The sequence below is a fragment of the Athene cunicularia genome (assembly GCF_003259725.1).
Source record: "Athene cunicularia isolate RWA chromosome 2 unlocalized genomic scaffold, athCun1 chr2_part1, whole genome shotgun sequence".
NCBI lineage: Eukaryota > Metazoa > Chordata > Aves > Strigiformes > Strigidae > Athene > Athene cunicularia.
This window is the reverse complement of record NW_020799095.1, coordinates 28,015,827-28,036,460: the sequence shown is the minus strand read 5'-3', so window position 1 is coordinate 28,036,460 and position 20,634 is coordinate 28,015,827. Positions and strand designations below refer to the sequence as shown.

The window sequence follows — 20,634 nt, the reverse complement described above, 5'->3', positions numbered from 1 at the left end:
TAAAAAAAGGAAAAGTATTTCATAATAGAGTTTCTATTAAACTACCAGTGTTACTAATCTGGGACATGTGCCAAAATCTGAATAAAGACTTTGGTGCCAGGCGCTGTGTAGACATTTGTATGTCTGAAAGTAGAGTGAGCATCTGGCAATACACAAACGATGTGCAGTGCTGTCTATGAGTTGCCTTGACTGCTGTTTGCTGCAATTTTCTTTATTCTTTCTAAAATAAGGTAGTAATCTCTCTGTGGGGTCATCCTTTTTACTGAGGAAGTTAAGAATTGAAAGGGCACTGTGCCAGCTCTGCAAATTCTTGTCTAATGAAGGTTTATTCATTCTCTTAATACAAACTATTAAGTTTTACTTAAGTTAATACAAACTATTAAGTAATACAAACTATTACTATATTGATCCCATTTATAACCATGTACTTTCATGTCAGGTAACTTATTGATTTGCTCAGGCATGATAGTACTTTGTAAATAAACCCTGATCTAGACTATGTCAGATATCTGACCAGTATAGCTTCTATTTTTGATATAAACAGTATTTGGGTCCACGTCTAGTGCAATTATTTTTGTTTCATACTCTGATGAGTACAGCTCTGAGGGGAAACAGAGCTGTTCTTGCTTTCTCATTTTAAAACATTGGTCTGCTGTTTTAAAAGCTGGCCTGTTTTGTGGTTACTCACAAGTATACAGCACATTCTTTTTTTTTTTTTTTTTTTAACCTATAACTCCTACTTTGGCTTGTGCTTGCCTTTTGGAGATCCGTTGTTATTTGCATGGTCTGTAGAACAAAAACTCTCGTAGAAGCTGAAAGGGGTTGCAGTGTTAAGACATTTGAAAAAATTCTTTTTCACTCACCTATGTTAAATGTATAATTTCTGCTCTTTTCAATTTTAAGAAATTCCCTCAAATCGAGGATAAGAGTCTATGATACTGCCTTTCATGCACTATCCAAAGATTGGTGACTTTCAAGAAATAGTAGATCTTGAGGTGTATAAATATCTTTTGGAAAGCATAACTGTGTTTAGTAACATACAGAAATATTAAACATATAATTTAAAATGCAGTACTATTGTATATTTAAAGTATAAAGCTTTGCATTGACCTTTAAATCTGAATTACTTTGTTTTCTCTAGATGTTTAAATTTGTAATACGGATTTTGTCTTTAGACAGTAGTATCTATTTTTGCAATTTTGGGTGTGTTACCTGTTACCTATGCTTACTTTAATGTAGTTTAAGATATATATATATATAGTTATTTTGTATTTCAAATGAAATAAATTTTGAAGCATAAAATTTCCCATGGGTCTGCAGGAATCACAACATAAGGTGAAATGAATGGAAAATACAAATCAAGCTTTATTTCAAATAATAATGTATTTAGAAATTGTCTTTATACAGGTAAATGGTTGCAGTTTTGTGACAAGAACAGCTATACCTGCAGACTCAAACAGGGTACAGTATTGCAAATTGAATCATAATACTAATGGTGAATACTAAAAACCTCAATTTGTTTTGAACAAAAACTATGTTGCTGCCTAATACTTTGTTTTGCATGCTGTGCTCTGCATCTTCATTGTTTGTTATATATTAATATAGTATACCGCTAAACTTGAAATGCAAAACAATTTAGTACTTCTATTAAGACTATCAAGCAGAATTTGCAGAAATGTCAGTGCTTTTGAGGTGTGAATTATGCTAACAAAGGAAGTTACCATGACAATAACATCTTCAATGCTGTATTGTGTGTTAATGTACTAAGGTGACATTTGATACAGAATTTGGTATTTGAGTTTACTTACTGTGATAAAGCATAAAAAAATGGCATGTTAAGGAACTTGGATTGATTTAGGAAGAAGAATTTGGAGTTGGAGAGATTTGTTCTGAGCATGGAATGCAGCACTCTCACATGCAGCTAGAGGTGATGGAGAATGAATTGGCTGGGAAACAGCAAGAGATTGAAGAGCTAAACAGAGAGCTAGAAGAAATGAGGGCAGCATATGGTACAGAAGGATTGCAACAGGTATAATTACCTTATGTTGCTTTCTACTTGCTACTTAGTTACATGCAAAAATGCAGAGTATCACCTGAAAGAGTTCACCCTTAACGACAGCTGTTCAGAATGCAATGTGTGTTATAGAATGACACATAATTTCTTTCAATTACATACCATGCGCTCTATTTCTTTGAATGGCATTTCCATTGTGTGTACTTTTCTCTGTATTTTGTGACAAAAATTCCAGTCGTCTTCACAGTGACTTTCTTCAAATTAGGAATGGAAAGACAATTTTCTTCAAGAAAAGCCCCAATTCTTCTCTAGTTTTACAAAGACTGCATTTTTGAATACCTTCCTGGTTCTCCAAGATCAAAAAACCTCGGGTTTTACTTCCTAAGGAATGATATAACTGAGTTGATTGTTGAACTGGAAAGGTATTCATATGTTATGACTTCATAGTCTGAAATACAGGGCAACTGTGTCAGAATGTTCTAATAAACATCTAATAATTTGGGATTACAGGGAAGTATTTCTTACTGCAGAAATACTCTTGGAATTTAAACTTAGGTTTTAAAGTAAAGAGTATTAAATACTTACTCTTCTGGTTTAACCAAGTGGTGCAATGCACTGAAATCAGTGCCTTGTCACCCTTCATGTCTGCCTTATCTCTCTTTTAATTTAGATTCAGTTCACATAATTGTGTTTTTCTATTTTTTGTAAAGTGCTGCAGAATACCAAAATTGTTCTAATCTTCAGTCATTTTCACCTTCATTATTATTGCAAATTGTAATTTTTTTCTGCTTTCATTTGTATTTTATCCATGAAAATGGATGTCTTGTTTTCCACCATAATAGAGTCATCTTTAAGCGGTTGCCCTGGAGGATGTGGTTTATCATTTGTCTGTTGGTGAATCTCTGGTGTTGCATTTTAAGTCAAACTTAGCTTCTAATTACTGTGTCTTGGATCTGTTGGACTAAACATAATAGTCATAATTATAGCATAATAAAGAACATAAGCATAATTTTAATTTCTCACAATTGTGACTACTGTTACTTTTTCCTGGAAAAGGTGAAAGTGAAGATGTTTGAATTTTTTAAATGGCCATGATTACTATTTTAAAAATAAATTTAAAATATATTAAAACAAGCTGTGGTACAGTAATATTGTAATAGTTGCAGCATATTTTTATGTGAAAGTGGTACAACTGAGAAATGGGTATGGTTTATTTTTCAGAAGAAACAAAAGAATTGTGAAAGCAGAGTGCAAAAGATATGTTGTGTGCTTTAGTTCTGCCTATTTGTTAAAGTTTAAAATTATAGCAACGTGTGGATCAGAACAGGTAAATTTATTCAATTTCATTGAACAGATGCAAAAGGAAAGGTATGACATACTTAAGTGTCTGATCTGTTCCAAATTTTCTCTATTGTAACAAACATCTAGTATTTCTACTAGATCCATGCTTTTAAAGTAGGAGTTCATTGCAGTGTTCTGAAAAGAACTTACAAATAATTTCCTCAAATTCTTTGCATAGTTTGGCTTGTTTAAGGGACTTCTGTTTTTTATGTCCTACCGAACTATGTCCCTGTCTTCTAAATCAGTAAGCTTTATCTGGAAGCGTTATAATTTTACTTCAAAACTCAGCATATAGCCTGAAGAAAGCTTCTTTTTTGGGAGCATTGTAAACAAAAGAGTTACAGGTGACTGATGGTTTAAGAAATATTCAGTACATAGAGAAAGATGAAGCTTCTGCTAGCCTGGAATGAATTCCAATTGACAAAATTACTTTAAAGTGAATAACACATCTATTTATATAATTGCACATGAAAAGAGTCCCAGTTAATATTGTAGACTTTCTGGATGCCTGAGTGTAATCCTACAAAAAAGTAAAACACTACAAATTACAGAAGATTCATCTATTAAATACACTGTATCAGTTTTGCAGCTTGAGCTGATTTTCCCATGTAGTTATGAATAGTTTCTCTGGGTTCACAATGTAAGATACTGTATGGTATCTATTATCTGCTTTTAGTACAATGAATGCAATTTATTGTGCTTTTAGTGAGAGATGATATAACTTGTGGGAAAAGTGTGTGGACATGAGTAGTTGTCCAAAATTGCTGAAACACTGTAAGTAGATACTCTGGCTTCCTTTATGGTAGTTAGTTTATGTGGCCCCACTTGTTAGTTTAAAAGCAAGTTACATAGTTACCTAATCAGCCTTTTGTTATTTGATAAGTATATTTTACAGAGAGGTCATATATTGTTAAATGAGAGAAAAAAGTCTGTTTCTGAAATATTTATAAATAGAGTTTGAAAACATAAATGCTCCGGTAGGTTTGTAAGACATCTTTTAGATGGAAAGGTTAGGGATGATGTATTCCTACTTAACTAGAATAAGCTAGTTGTTTTTTTATGTGTGCCTTTGATGTGCATTAATAGTTTAAATTTTATCTTTCGTAGCTACAAGAATTTGAAGCTGCTATCAAAAAAAGAGATGACATTATCACTCAGCTCACTACTAACCTACAGCAGGCACGGAAAGAAAAGGATGAAACTATGAGGGAGTTCTTAGAGTTAACTGAACAAAGTCAAAAACTGCAAATTCAGTTTCAGCATGTAAGTTACAGTGCTACCAATATTTATTTAGGTTTGAATACTGGTGTCACTTTGGAGGGTCCAGAACATAATTGGCTGCTTCCTACAGAAACACAGAAATTTTTTTGTGCATTTTAAAAGAATTGGTCTCTTAGTATAGATCAGCAGTCACTTTACCAGTCCTACATTATAGTACCTGGTTTATTGTACTAAGTCACTATACAATAATAAAGATTAGTCTGTTTTCTTCTGTTGTATGTGGTGATAGCTTCTGATAATCACTGGATGATGGCAGTTATTTTAGGGAAAATTACTAGTATAATTAGTTCTCAGAGCTTTGGGCTGAGATCCAACCTGTTCCCCTTGAAATCAGAACAGCCAGCCATCAGTTTTTTCATGTTTATGTCCTTCCTATATTTTGGGGTAAAGCCTACCTCTTATTAAAGATCTGATTTTTGGGACAGTAATTACAGCTAGTTCATTTTGCTACTTAGAAATGTTTCTGAGACACTGCTGAGCTAGCTCACCATAAAACAGTTTAATATTAAATACTTTCTATTGGTTGGCTATCCCACAAGAATAAGGATATTTCAGTTCCTCCTAAAAGAACTTACAAAATTTTGTGATAGTCTTTGGTCTTCTGATGTAGAAGAAGAAAGTGGAGATCACTCTTTCTGTAGTGCAAGCTGTTTCTGAAAAACTTGATAAATCTTAGGTTAAATTTTTTTAACATTCAAGTTGCAGGCAAGTGAAGCCCTAAGGAACACCAGCCATAGCTGCACAGCTGCTGATTTATTGCAAGCCAAGCAACAGATACTTTCACATCAGCAGCAGCTAGAAGAACAAGAATGTCTGCTGAAGAATTATCAAAAAAAGAACAAAGAATTTGAAGTGCAGATTACATGTCTTCAAGACAAAATTACAACATATGAAATGGTATGTTCCTCACTAGAAGGATCTCTTTTCCTAATCTCTTTTTTTCTTTTAATGATTTTGTAGTTCCTTTGAAATTTAAGGGTCAAAGCACAGATTATGAGTGTATTGCATAGAATGCATACAAAGATTTCAAGTTTTTAACACTGCTTCTGTTAAGTAACACACAATTTCTGTATAATTTTAAACTGAAATTTTTATGTAGTATTATGTATCATGTTTTTAAAAATTGCAGAAATATTTACAGCAAATGATGACACTATGCTGTCTATTAGAGTGCCTTCATTAAATTGCATAATTTTGTTAAGAAAAAAACAGTTTAAAGTAACCTGCTTGAACAGTCTTTTCTGCTTAAGGAAAGAATGAATTATTTTCTTCATGTACATTTTTTTATTATCCTTCATGGAAAACGTCTTTAAAAGTGACAAGACACAAAGCTTTCAGTGGATTGCGCCATTTTATTTTTTTTTAATATCAGAGCACAACTGGAAAAAAATGAAGTGATTTTATTCTTTCTTTTTTTTTTTTTTTTTTTTTTTTTTTTTTTTTTTAAGGGGTAGGGGGTAATGTGGGGGGCAAGACAAGGATTGTCACTTACTCCAAAGGTACAGAAAACATCCAAATAAGGTCAACAAACAATTTATATTTATTTTTTTATAAATGATCCCTAGCCTTCTAAAGAAAGGCATTGCATTTACGTAGCTAAATCTATAAATTTTCTTATATATTCTGATAATTAACTAAAAATAAGAACATGGTTTTGGTAATTTTTTAAAGGAAAAACACAAAAACGAGGGAGAAGATTTGAGTAAACTACAAGAAAAAGAAGCATTAGTTGAAAAGCTGGAAACAAAACTTGGAGAAGAAGAAAAAAATTCATTTCAACTTAAGGAAAAATTATCAGATGTCAGTAAACTACTTGAAGAATCGAAAGAACAGATTTCTCTAAAGAACCAGGAGATAAGTAATATGAGAGTTGAACTTACCACCTACAAACAGAAAGAAAGACAATGTTCTGATGAAATAAAACAATTAATGGGAACTGTGGAAGAATTGCAGAAACGATGTTATAAAGACAGCCAGTCTGAAGCTGACATTGTGCAAAGAATGGAATTAGAAACACAAAGGAGACTGGCACAACTTCAGGCTGAATTAGATGAAATGCATGGCCAGCAGATTGTACAAATGAAGCAAGAATTAATGAAGCAACATGCAATGGAAATAGAACAGCGTCTTTTACAACAAAAAGTAGAATTGGAGAAAACTTCAAGTCTGTCTTTGAATGAGAATGTTAATAAAGATCAAATGCATTTAATGAATATTAAAATTAATGAATTGAATGTGAAACTGCAAGATGCAGATAATGAAAGGGAAAAAATAAAGCAAGAATTGTCACAACAAGTGGAGGTAATTTCAGCAGAGAAGTCTCTTCAACAAACTAAAATTGAAGATCTTTTCCAAGAACTGAATTTTTCAAGAGAGCAGGTTCAAAGAGCCAAACAAACTATAGTGGATTTGGAATGTAGATTAAATGAAGCTGAAAAGTACCATTTTGTGATTGAAGATTTAGAAACTCAGCTGGCTTCTGCCTCTGAATTAAGGAAGGAATTGGAATTAAAACATGAGGCAGAAGTCACAAATTACAAAATAAAACTTGAAATGCTAGAAAGGGAGAAGGATGCAGTTTTGGACAGGATGGCAGAATCTCAAGAAGCAGAATTAGAGAGACTGAGAACAAAGCTTCTGTTTAGTCATGAAGAGGAACTTTCCAGACTTAAAGAAGATTTACAAAAAGAGCACATGGTCAACATGGAAAGCCTTAAAGATAACTTGAATATGCACCATAAACAGCAGTTAGATGAGGTACAAAATGAAATGAGTCAAAAGATAGAAGCCATGCAATGTGAAAAGGACAACTTAATCACAAAGCAAAATCAGTTGATAGTAGAGATTTCACGCTTAAAAGATTTACAGCAGTCTGTTGTAAATTCTAAATCTGAAGAAATGACACTTCAAATCCTTGAGCTGCAGAAGGAAGTTGAAGTGCTTAGGCAAGAGGAAAAAGAGAAAGGTACCCTTGAACAAGAAATTCAAGAGCTTCAGCTTAAAACTGAGTTGATGCAAGAACAAATGAGGGAAAGAGAAGATAGCCTTCAAAAAAAATGTTCAGAACTTGAAACACAAAATAACCTTCTTAAGGGGGAAAACAAAACTCTTGAAGAGAAGTTAAAGACTGTGTTGGTAAGCTCTGAAGAAAATGTAATTTTTAACAACAGTGTTAGCTCTAAGTCAGAAGTTTTTGACTTGCAAAAAAGAATAGAAAAGCTGATTACTGAAAATGAGGAACTTAAAAAACAAAACAGTCAACTCCAAGAGGATACTGAAAGGCAGAAGAGTTCCTTTTCATTTACTGAAAAAAACCTTGAAGCTAGTTATAAAGAGCTGCAGAAAGAATGTGCAAGTCTTCTGAAGGCAAAAACTGAGTTAGAAGAGAACAAAAATAAGCAGGAAACTGAGTATAAAAACAAACTCAAAGCTTTGAATGAAAAGCTTCACCACTTAGAAAGCAATAGACTGGTTTTATTTAAAACTAATATTTCTGGTTTTGAAGGGAGTAAAGAAATCAAGGTGTCCAGGGCAGATGCATCTGAGTCTGGAGAAGTTGTAGAGAAAGATGCAACGGAACTTATGGAAAAACTTGAGGTTACTCAGCGTGAGAAGCTGGAATTATCCCTCAGACTTTCTGATCTTTCTGAACAGTTGAAGTTAAAGCACAGTGAAATTTGTCATTTGAATGAAAAAGTTGTATCCTTAAAAGATGAGAAAGAACAAGTTCTAGCAAAATGTAAAGAACTAGAAGTCATAATTAGCCATGCTCAGAGAGGAAATAGTAGTAGTAATGAACCGAAGACAAAATACTCTAAAGGAAAAGCTCTGAAGACTGCTGCTCCAGCGTCAGAAAGTAGAATTAAAACCCTTGATTCAAGGAATAAAGTTGATGAAGGAATAAATGTAAGAGGAAATCTAGGTTCAGGTAAAGATATCAGTCATGAAGTAACAAAAAGAAAGGAAGTTCAGCAAGTGTTGAAGCCAGAACAGCAGTCTCTTGTAGAACATTTGCATGGGGTGACAGACAAGTTGACAGATGAAGCATCGTTAATAGCCATTACACAGAGCCAGAATAATAATCTTCAGCAACAAGTGGATGCATTAAAATCAGAACAGGTACGTTACATGAAGCAGTATAGAAAATAATTTACAGGAGCTTACACTTGGAAATTTGCATCGTATTTTTCCTATCAGTTGGTTTTCAGTACAGGTATGTGGTCATGTGTGTGACAGTGTGACCAGTGATGGAAAGTGGTTACATGAATGACCAGAATGGTAACCATAATCAATGTGTATACGAATGCTATTTTTCAGTGAAAGAAATACTTTTCCCTTACATTTAGTTAAATCAACAATAACAAAATGTAAGGAGATGTGTAGAGCACTTCACACTTTGATACAGCATTTAAATTACTTGAGGTGAAAATTTATTCACTAAATACTCATTTAAACAAAGAGATAATGAAACACTTGACTTCTTGAGTCATCTTTTATCAAATTTGTTGAAATATCAAACTTATGAGATACTAATCTTCCATTATCAAAATTTTTGTCTATATGCAGTTATCACTTCTTAAGAAATGTATTTGAATGTGAGTGTGAGAAGAAAAAGGTGTGAAGATAAAGAAGCTATGCATGTCGTATGATTCTAACCAATCTCTGTGTTTTGCTGGAGAAATTTTGCTTGTATTTTTTGGTATTGTGAATTAATTGAAGGTAGTTTGGAAAGGATTGTTATTTGCCAACAAAAGTAACTTAACTACTGAATTACCAGTATTTATTTAGGTGCTGGAATCATACATTTAACTTGAAATTTATATAAAGTGAGGAAGTTGAATAGCATGCTGCAAGAAGTGTGCAACTAAATTTTCTCTACAAATAGATGTTAACCATTCTTCTACTATTTTTTTAGATTGGTTTGGTTTTTTCCACCTAACAGTGAACTAACACCCATCACTGCCTATTTTATTTGTATTGTAGTTCATTCATTTCCTAAGAAATAAAGTCACAAGCAAAGCCGCAATGGAAACAGTTGTGAGATTATACAAAAGAGCTATAGTTGTATAATGTAATTATTTAATTGTTTTTAGCATGTGATAAGGGTCTTGCAATTTCCTGCCATAGAACTAAAGAATCATTATGGTCTAGAGGTGTCTAAAAGCCTTTTCAAACTTGGCCTCTAAATAGCTCAGTATTGGCATATCCTAAACATGTTTTAGCTTTACCAGTAACATCTCCAGAGGTGGAGACTAGAACTACAGGCCTTGGAAATCAATGGTTTTTAAGGTCTGCTATTAATACACACTTTTTTTCTGTATTATGAGTGAACTTTTTTGACTTACTTACACTTTTAGTAGTGATATTGATCTCACTTCATTGGCGTAAAATTCATTGAGGTTTTATTGCTGAAAAATAGGAGTTGAAGCATGTTGAGTTTTGTTGATTTTAGGTCGATTTTTATTTTAAGTTGAAAAAATGTCATACTATTTTGTTGCAATTCAGTTTTCCAATCTGTGTATTTTTAAATTTGCCTAATGTATACAATATATGCAGCATTCCATTCAACACATTATTAGTTTTAGAAATTGGCAGAGACAGGATTTTTTTTGTTTTCTTGTTTCTCACTCTTTGTAAAATGTGTATTTTTATTTAAAGACTGATTTACAGCTACAACTGGAAGCACAGCGCATTTGCCTGTCCCTGGTTTATTCAGCTCATGTAGACCAGGTTCGTGAGTACCTGAAAGCAGAAAAAGAGAGTGCACTTTGCAGTCTTAAAGAGGAGCTTGTACATAGTCATCTACAAGAGATGAATGATCTTAAAAAAATGCATCAGCTGGAGCTTCAGACCTTGAAAATTCAACAAGCAGGTAACGACCAAAATTATGGGAGTGAAGCTTCTGATGTGAAAAACGGCTTTTAAAGGAAAACAAGCATAAGAGTTTGTGCATGTAACTGCCCAAGAAATTTTTTATATAACATTTTGAAGTTGTTTTGTACCAAATTACTTACCCATTACAAGTAGTCTGTTACTCAGGGTACTTAGGAACACCACCACCACCCCCTCCCCCCAAGTAATAATAATATATAAAAAAAGAAGGAAGTATTACAACTCATGTTTTGCCATTTATAGTAGGGCAATTAATTGGAAATAACTATATATTAACTTCACCTATAACGTTTTATTCTTTACTGAAATAATAAGCAAATGCATCAGCAAAATATTTTGGGGCTTGTTTCATTCTATGTTTTTTTTTAATTACTCCGCTGACTCCCTGACCACGTTAAGTAAGCTTCTTTGCTACTACTTTTTGGCTTAGTGAGTTTTATGTTATCGTTTGGCTTTTATGTCATCCCATGATTTGCCCTTCTGCAATTTTTTTGACATAAGTTCTTTGCCCTCCAGTATGTTTCTGTAAAGTTTGATCTTTCTAGAGGTCACGAGCACACAAAGCCATTTGTTATCAGTTACTCCTCTTGAACATGCAGTTCTACCATAATAATCTGTCTGTGTGATGGAATAAGAAAGAAGGGAGCAAAAAACTGCCTTTCTAAGAGTTCAAGAGGCAACATCACCAAGGCAGGAAATTAGGCCTTTGAAAAGTTGTTGTGCATCTAGTGTTTAAAAATAATACAAATAATTTGTATTCATAGATGATGAAGTCAAATCTACACAAAGACTTATAGAAAAGCTGAATGAAGCTGTAACTGAGGAATGTTCTAGGCTTGCTCAGGTAAGACTTAACAAAAAAGGTTTATTAAAAAGAAAAATTTGAAAATTAAAAATTACGTGTACAGTGAGTCGTCATATCTTTCTACATAATTTTTAAGAGGTTTTCTTTGCAGCTTTTCTCTTTGCATTGATCTCAAAATAGAGACTGCTAAACCTGGTCTTCCAAAATAATATTGCAAGGAAATTTTTACTTTTTTTCCTCAACTGTTTCATGTCCTTGTTCAGACAATTCTTCTGTCTTATCTAGTCTTAATCTTTGATTTAATGTTTGTTTTATATCTACTAGTTCAGAAATATTTTTTTTCCCTTTCTGTATGTCTCTGGCCATAAGTTTGTGATTTAACAGCAGTCTGATGTCACGCACATATCGACACATGGGCCATCACTCTCATATCTACAATAAGATATTAATTTCTTTCTTAGCTGCAGCAGGTCTTTCAAAGACTTAAAAGTGTCTAAGAATCTAACAAAATTGCCGTCTCTATTGTTTTAAGTAACTAAAATGATAATAAAAAGTAAAGCTTATTTTCAGTCTATTCTGGTATCATCCACTGATAATACTATTTTGCTTTGTCTTTTTTTTGTACATTACTAGTGATCAGTGGCCCTTAGAGGTACTTTTGGACCTGCAATCAAGTTACTTATTAAATTTATTACTGAATATTAAACTTATTACTGAATAAATTAAGCTACTTTCATCATGCATTATAAGCTGTTGTTTTCCAGTCATAAATACTTGAAATGGTTGGTTTTGGTTGGGTTTTTAATCCTTCTTTGCTGTACTTTTTTCAGCACCTTTTCAGGAAGGTTGGTAGCAGGACGTTTTTACTTGAGAGCCAGCATAGGAGCTATTAAGGAGGACTCCACGATAGCTCACAGAAAGTAGTGGCTGAATGAGAGTCTTTCTCATTAGTTGTTTCACATTTGGGAAGAAAGCTGCTGATCTCTGTGATGCTGTGTTGAGCTTTTGGATAAATAATTTTGCTTTTGTAAGTTGTATTTGGTGTCCGTTGAGTCCAAAATCTTCAAATAAGGAATCCCACTGTGTGCTCTGAGCAGGCCATTTTTTTTTCAATTAGCTTTTATCTTCAGAAATCATATGGATAAATTTTCTGTTTGTCTACTCATTGTAAATAGGTAATGGGATATGTTCTGCTGGCCACATTGCACCAACAAATGTGAGGCATTCTGTTTATGACTTGCTTGAGTTTTCTGATGTTATTCTTTTATCCTATTTGCTCAATATTTAAGAACAAGATTAATTGTAACCTCTAAAAAGATACAAATTTCTGCCATAGGAAGTCCTTATTTAGATTAAAATACCAATTTACAGGAATGGCACTTACAATGTAACTTTGCTTTCAGCATTAATAAAGGAGACCTTTATCTGCAAGATTTCAGTACTTAGCAGTTCCAAATTAAATAACAATTCCAAAAAATATGTATTTATGTTTTAGTTGAAAAGTCCTTGCATACCTGTTTCTTTTATTGGGAGTTTTAAAGATTGTCTAGGTTTTCATGACTCAGCAGAATATCTATGCCATCATTTCCACAGAATACAAAATACTACTTTCTTGTCACCATTTTTCTTGTTTTCTTTGTAAGTTGTGATTGAGAAATTAATAAAAAATGCTTCACTTTTTTTCTTTGTTCCATTTGTTGTGCAGGTTTTGTGTGACAATCAGAGTGAACATTCTTCAGCTGCTGTAGAAGTTAGCAATAGGGAACAGAATCTTTTCTGTAGACCTGCTACTCTGAAGGAAAAACTGAGTGTAGAATTACCGATACACAGAGGTCAAGCTCAAGGTAATGACATTGTACTATCATGCTGGTTAAAAAAAATCCCAAACTGATTTCAAGTACTTCGGACTGGCAATTATGCTATTAGTTGTTCAGGTGCTAATTGCTGTGCCTAAATAGCTGCTTTAGAGCTTTCCTCACTATTCTGAACCACTTTTATTTTTTATTATGAGTATTTTCTTGTGCTGTTTCCATTATAGTGGAAATTGTTGTGGTTTGGTTTGGTTTTTTCTCTCCTCCTTTTGTAGAAGAAGCTAGAAGCTCTACCAAAAAAATAATATATATCAATACTATAAAAAAATGCATCCAAAATTTGGAAGGGGCCTCAATTGTTTCAATAATATCTAATGGTTATCAGATAATTCTTCGGTGAAGAACTTGTGAACAACTGACTGTATTAAAGTTGATGGTAAAATGTTCAAATTTTGTTTTTTGTTTTTTTTTTTAAGTCCCTAGTTATCTGTGTAATTTAGCTGTACAAGAACGTATGGATGCACTTTTACACAAGATAATGGAAGAATATAGTAGGCTGAAAGCACTTCAAACACAGCTGATGAAGGATTGTAAAAAGGTAAACTTTTTATAGTATGTGAGCATTTGCATTTTCTCTGTTGCAAAAATTCCTTCTGGATGAGTGAAGAATGTATTTGAAATTGTGTTTATGTATCCTGGTTGAGTGGTAGAGCAAGGCAATGATTTGATGAAATGGAGGAAGCTGCTACCCATGTCACAGAATCATGGAATGACTGAGGTTAGAAGGCATCTCTGGGTTTCATCTAATCCAACCCCTTGCACAAAACAGGATCAGCTAGAGGAGGTTGCCCAGGACTGTGTCCAGACAAATTTTTAGTATCTCCAAGGATGTAGACTCCACAAACCCAGTGAGCACCTTGTCTTATTCAGGTTACACCTTCCCAGCTGTCCTAGCCTCTCATTGTAAGAGAGGTGCTCCAAGCCCCCCATCTCATTTGTAACCATCTGGCTAGGCTCATGCCAGTATCTCCATTTTTCTCTTGTACTGGAGCCAAGTGTATCTCACCAGTGCTGAGTAGAAAGGAAGAATCAGCTCCCTCGACTTGATGGCAAACACTCTTCCTGATGCAGCCCAAGAGGCTGTTGGACTTCTTTCATAATGGGATATTGCTGATTCCTGTTTGACTAGGTGCCCACGAAGGCCCCCAGGTCCTTTTCTGCAAAGCTGCTTTCCAGCCACTCAGTCCTCTGCATGTACTGGTGCACAGGACTATTCCTCTCTAGGTTCCAGGACCAGCATTTACCTTTGTTGAATTTCATGAGGCTCCTATCAGCCTGTTCATCTGGCCTGCTGTCTCTTGAAACAGCAGCACAACCATCTGGTGTATCAACCACTCCTCCTAGTCTCCAAATCTGCCGAGAATGCACTCTTGTCCCATCATGCAGGACATTAATGAAAAGGATAACAGTATTGGCTCAGGTATTGAGCCATTAGGTGCACCACTAGTTATTGGCTCCTAACTGGACTTTGTGCGACGGATCACAACATTTTGAGGCCATCAATCCAGCCAGTTTTCAGTCAGCTTCACCAACCCCATGCTTCATCATTGGGCATGTAATGGGAGGTGGTGTTGGAAGGTTGGTCAGGTATGATTTCCCCTTCATAAATCCATACTCACTACTCCAAAATGAAGAATCTTTTGGCTTCCTGTGTTTGGAAATGATTTCCAGGATTATTTGCTCCCGTCACCTTCACAGAGATCAAAGTGTGGTTGACTTGCCTTTAGTTCCTCAAATCTTCCTTCTTTTTCTTGAAGGTAGGAGTGCTTTTATCTAGCCCTCAGAAACTTCCCTCAGTGACTGTGACCTTTAAAAGATAATTGAGAATGGCCTCACAATAATACAGACCAGGTCCCTCAGCACTTCTTGGTATATCCCATCAGGCACCACCAAATTGTTCATGTCCAGTTTGTTCCTGAAACTGATCCTCCTCAACCAAGGTTGTCTTCCTTGCTCCGAACTTTTACAGGGGCCTGGGATTTCTAAACACAAATTCTATGAGTAAATTTGGAGTTGATACTATCATGTGTTAAATAGAGTACACTAACTAATTATACCTAGAGGTGGCTGCCAGTCACATGTATTGATGGATATATGTGTAAAAAAAAAAACCCCAACAAATTGTATGTGAAACTGGCATCTTGGGCCTGAGGAGGGTAGTAGTGTCTTCCTCTCCTTCTTGGAGAACCCCTGGAGTCAGAGGAATTATGACTTAACAGTTTATATTCAGAGAGGAGTTTGAGATTTACTGTGGACTTTGTGCACAGGCTGATCAAGTAGCTATAAATGGATACTTGGTCATTCAGGCTGTAAAATGAAACACATTGTTACACTGGTTACGCTCTCTTATGTATTGGGCACCAACCTTTCTTGTATGTTTATAATTACAGTTAATATTTTTGCATTATTGCCAGACAATTTGTTGTCATTTTTATTTACTTGATTATTTTTTAGGTCGAAGATCCATGGCTATCTTCTTCAGAAAGGAGGAAAGAAGAACCACCTAGCCATCTTGAAACAAGAAAGGAATGTCTGAAGATCCCTTCACAGGGTATAATGGGTAAAAAGATGCATATGCTCTTTAAAAAAAAAAAAAATTAAAAAAAAAAAAATATATATATATATATATTCAGAGAGAGAGAGAAGACAGTAACTTTAAATATAAACTGATTTCTAGCTTACTACAGCTTGAAGCATATAAGAGATTTTTGCTGGTTTTGCAGTATGATATTCTGATTTTCTTAAATCTCTAAAATATTTCAAAATTATATTCTGTGAAACAGTTCTGATTTAGTCTTTTTCAGTTTTCCATAGTTAAAGTTCCATTACCCATATCAAATATAGTTTTGCAAAATGGAAGATTGCTATAAATATTTGTTATGGAAAAGTAATTATTAATATGATACCAGAAGAAATTTTAAACTACAGTAATTATTCAGTCCATCACTGCTAATAACTTGGGATGTAGTTAATTTAATGTAATTTATTCTTCCCCCCCCTTCCAAATAACCTACATATAGATCCTACGATTCAAGAATACTGTTCAAGGGAGATAGGGAACCTTAAAACACAACTTGAAGAACAGCATGCTCAAGAACTGGAACACCTCCGGTCCTATTTCCAACAGCAGCTGAAAGAAAGTGAAGAGAGGTACACTACAGAGATCATCCATCTGCAGGATAAGCTTCAGAGTGCTGGGGTGTCCTCTGACCACACAAGGTATTAATCAGTTCCTTAATGCTTATAACTTTGCACTATGTACAAAAAGTGTTTTCAAGTAAACATTCATGTAAAGCTATGTGTTTTCAAAATTTGAAACATCTTCTATAAAAACATTAGTTTTATGTTGTTTTGTTCCTTCAAGAGTTGAGACTGTTACAAAGAAATGACATAAACATTACAAATGAAGTAGTGCAGCATTTAGCATTTATTACATTTTTATAGTTAATAGGGGAAGATTTGATAACTGGAATAATGTATGTATCATTTCATATGTATCACCTTTTTAGCAGTAATTTCAAAACTTCCAACTCAACAGACCACATTTAATGCTTAAAACTCCAGGTCATGTACTTTACACCTTGTGTAGACATAGTTGCATGAAATTGATTATTTTCTAGAATGATATGTAGCAATAAAGTTTGTGGCAGAGTTGAGGTCCACTTCACACATTCTGGCTTCATCACATAGCCATGGGACATACTCAGCAGCCTTCTCTTGGCCCTGACCATTGTGGCCTTTCAAACCTGAGAGAGGTGCAAAGGTCTTGGGGGGATCCTGACAACTGTGAAGCCTCCTTTTGTTCCCTGATTCTTTCACTGTCTCCCTGAATGTATTCAAGGAGTGATGGGTGCTTTTGATTGTGCCCTATTCAGTGTCATCTCTGGTTTCCTGTTCTTCTATTTTTGACCCTCAATTCCTTCCTTTTGTTTCATTTTCTGTACTACAAATCCACTCACTTTCTCTGCATTTTTCTTTGACCTGAATCTCCCTTCTGTGAGAGAGAACTGTGAGGGTTTTTCAGTCAGATCAGTGCTCAACAGGAAATAGATGGACCCAGTGGCAATAGGAAGTGCTACTAAGAAGGGGTGAAAATTGTCTAGATGTTTCTAGAAATTGTTATATAGTTTATATACTTATGACAGTACTCTCTTAAAAAGTGAAAGGACTGTAGCAGGATAAATCCCTAGAAGTTGACAGAAATGAAGATAAAAGTATTTTCCTTCAACCATGACCCGTCAGAACCCAAACAGCTCTTTTTCCCTTATTGTTCACAGCCCTTTCATCTGTGTTTTTCTAACTCTTAACCAGTTTTCCTTTCATTCCTTAAAATATGTTTCTAATCTTGGAAGTGGCAAGTAAAATAACCTTTTTTTTTTTTCCTCATATGAATTACACTTGTATATACTGGTTTTGAGGTGAATAAGAGGTCCAAATTCTACAAATGTTTATGCATCTGTAAGACTAAGGCCATGCTTTTATATCATTGTTTTCCACCATCTGCCTTGTGGAATCACTACACATTTATTAGCCTAAGCTCAGTTTTAAGAGACTGTATAGCTTCTTAATTACATTTTAATCCTTTCAAAAAAAATACAAGCTATGAGCATTTTCAAAATGCATTTTGGGAAACTGTATACTTCTGTATGCGCATTGGCCAGTTATAAATATTAATATATGATTTCTAAATTATTTTTAAATGGGTGGTTAGTGTTCTGATTTAATCCATGATAACTATTCACCTAAAATGCTCACAACTCATTTTACATTTGTTTAATAAGCATTTATAGCGATTATTGGTAATTAAGGTAACAGCGGAGAAAAAATTTCCCAAGAAGAGTTGCATTCTCTTAACTTTCATACCTGAAGTTCAGGTTTTAAACATTAAAATTAAGCTGGGGTTTTACAGGAAAAGTTCCTAGATCAGTACATAAATTGGTTTCTAATAGCATAGCATGGAGATCTGCCTTATTATGTCTCAAGCCTGAAGAGGAGTGCCTTTTAATGGTGTTGAACGATCTGCTACATTCTCAGTTTCCATACCTGGTTTGTTGCTGCATCTTTTAAACTAGGATCTATGTAGGAGTATAGCTGTGGCCAAGCCAGGGAATTTTTGCAGGACGTTTTCATCTGGTTATATATCCTATTGCGATATCAGAAAAGAAGAAAGGAAAAAAAAAACCTACTCTTCACTCATCAAATTAAATATGACTGCTAAAAATAATGGGTTGCCTTTTGTAGTTATAAATGTCACAAGTTTGATGAAATTACCATCCTGGACTCCATTTCAGGGTTTTCTGAACTAGCTCTCAGATTTGAGCAAAAGAAAAGCTTCATGGTCTCTGTAAAACCCGAGTGTAGTTAAGATTGTAAGTCTTACAATAAACTTACTTTCTAACAATCTATTTTGTACCCTGACTTTTAGCAAGGTATTAGTTTATTTGTGTTAGATCATAAGTACTAGAGGATAGGTGAGGTTTTTTTAAGGTGGCTTCATACTGTATTTTATCCTTTTGGCAGTGTATTTCTGTTAAGTGTTTTTCAATATGCAGTGAAAGGGGAGCTAGAGTTTTGATGGCGTGTGGTGTTATTTTGTTTTTTAGTGATGTATAGCACTTTATATAGAGAGCAGTTGCGCTGCAAAAGACAGTCTGAATATATTTCAGCATGTTATCTAAAAATAAAATGAATCATATTAGATTTCTTACTATTTCATGTGTATGCCTTACCTGTATAACACAGGAAAGAAAGGAAGCAGTGCACCTGTTGATAAACATCAATTTAAAAGAATCAAAATAAATATAATGATTTTCTAGGTGTTTTTATGGCTTCATACACAGTGATTCTGCTTTCTTTCATATCCTTATAATTCAAACAAGTGCTTTTGTCTTCATCTTGTTGTGTATAGTTACCGAACACAAAATATTCTCAGGTAGCTTTAAAAGTAAGTTGTTTGTGAGGTCCTTGGCAAAACTGGTGTTAAGGTGTGTTACACTAAAAGGAGGAGCTAGTGTTTGGAAGGCAAATTAATTATAAAGTCAAGTGTACAAAATTAAAAGGTGGTTCTGAATAAAATATTTTCAGTTATTGGTCTTTGAATATATGTAATGTATATGTATATTCATAGAATGCATATTTGAATAGATGAAAAATAATGTATATTGAAATACTGATTTTGTTTCCTCCCTCTGCTTCTCTTACCTTTTAAGTGTATCCACAGAATCGGAAGTAAAGCTAAAAGTCTTCAGGAAACTGAAGTGCGCTGAAAATCTTCATCAGCAAAGAACAGATGAAGCACTGGAGGTATATAATTCAACTGACAGCTATTATACACATAATCAATATAACTTTGATGCTTCAGATTCTAAGATGAAATTGAAATATGGACTAGTCTTTTGTAGTATTAATTATCGTCTTAGTACTACACTATACTATTAGTCCGTGTCAAAGGAAAAATATTTAAATTTTGCTGACAAACATTTCTGGAAATGATGAACAATAAAACTTGCTTTATTGGTCCTGGGTTTAAATTTTCATCTTTTTAAAAAATTTTTTTCTCTGAAGCAAGACATTTGGGTTGGGCTACTACTTAAAACAGTGGAAGAAAAGTAGTGTTCAAATTTTGGGATTTCTTTGAAAGTCTTTAAAATATTGTGACTTTTCTTTAAACAATAGTTATGAAAGAAGAGTGATTTAAGTGAAATCCTAGTACTTTTTAAGTATAGACTGCACGGTTTTGGAGAAATTTTGTAAAAGTAATCCCAAAGGTCTTAGAAACCAAATGCAAATGGAGAAGAACCCATACATTCCTCCCCTAATATGCTGGAAACCTGGCTCAAAAATTCTGCAATTTGAAAAATAGTGATGCTGTTTTGTGCTGTGATCCTGTGCTTTCTTACCTGTTTTCTCTGCATTTGACAACTGAAATAGTGCTGGAAGAAGAGTTGATGCAAATTCAACTTTAAAAATTAATTTTAAAGCAGAAACACTGCAGTGTTTTTTACCTGGTTCTTTTATGTTGTGGTACAAAATTATGTGATTTGCATGAAATGAAGAGAACTTAACTGAGGAAAAAAATCTCAGTCAGATTTACTTTAAATATTAATTTGAGATTTCATGGTTTTCTTACAGCGTGCTAGTGAAATTGAAATGCAGAATGATCTGGACGTTATTCAATTGCTAGAAAAACAGTATCAAGAAAGATTAGAAGAAGAAATAGCAAAGGTATAATTTTTATTTTGTTACTTTAAAATATGTTTTAGAAATACTGTCATTTTCATTTGTGTTTCTGACAATTCAGATAGTTGCAATACCATATGCAAACTTTTGTTTGATATATTTACAAGGAATTGTTTAATTTGAATTCTGAACAGGAAAGTCTTCCAAAAAGTATTCTGAAACATTTTGGGTTTTTTAGTTGTCTGTTGAAT

The 20,634-nt window shown here is 34.0% G+C and overlaps 1 protein-coding gene across 5 annotated transcripts in view; it reads left to right on the top strand.

The window, feature by feature from the left end:
• Window positions 1–20,634, top strand: part of AKAP9 (A-kinase anchoring protein 9) — a 90,233-nt gene that overhangs the window by 13,165 nt on the left and 56,434 nt on the right. For 3 of the 5 annotated variants that reach the window (XM_026843294.1, XM_026843295.1, XM_026843296.1), the window contains exons 3-14: window positions 1,859–2,029; window positions 4,463–4,618; window positions 5,336–5,533; window positions 6,308–8,755; window positions 10,295–10,508; window positions 11,293–11,372; window positions 13,039–13,177; window positions 13,621–13,742; window positions 15,659–15,764; window positions 16,225–16,423; window positions 19,414–19,507; window positions 20,336–20,428. In XM_026843294.1, the coding sequence (XP_026699095.1) occupies window positions 1,901–2,029; window positions 4,463–4,618; window positions 5,336–5,533; window positions 6,308–8,755; window positions 10,295–10,508; window positions 11,293–11,372; window positions 13,039–13,177; window positions 13,621–13,742; window positions 15,659–15,764; window positions 16,225–16,423; window positions 19,414–19,507; window positions 20,336–20,428 (3,978 nt within the window). In that variant the 5' untranslated portion in view covers window positions 1,859–1,900. Of the gene's footprint in view, window positions 1–1,413; window positions 1,462–1,858; window positions 2,030–4,462; window positions 4,619–5,335; window positions 5,534–6,307; window positions 8,756–10,294; window positions 10,509–11,292; window positions 11,373–13,038; window positions 13,178–13,620; window positions 13,743–15,658; window positions 15,765–16,224; window positions 16,424–19,413; window positions 19,508–20,335; window positions 20,429–20,634 lie in introns of those variants that run through there. The other 2 variants (XM_026843292.1, XM_026843293.1) reach the window with 2 other exon arrangements.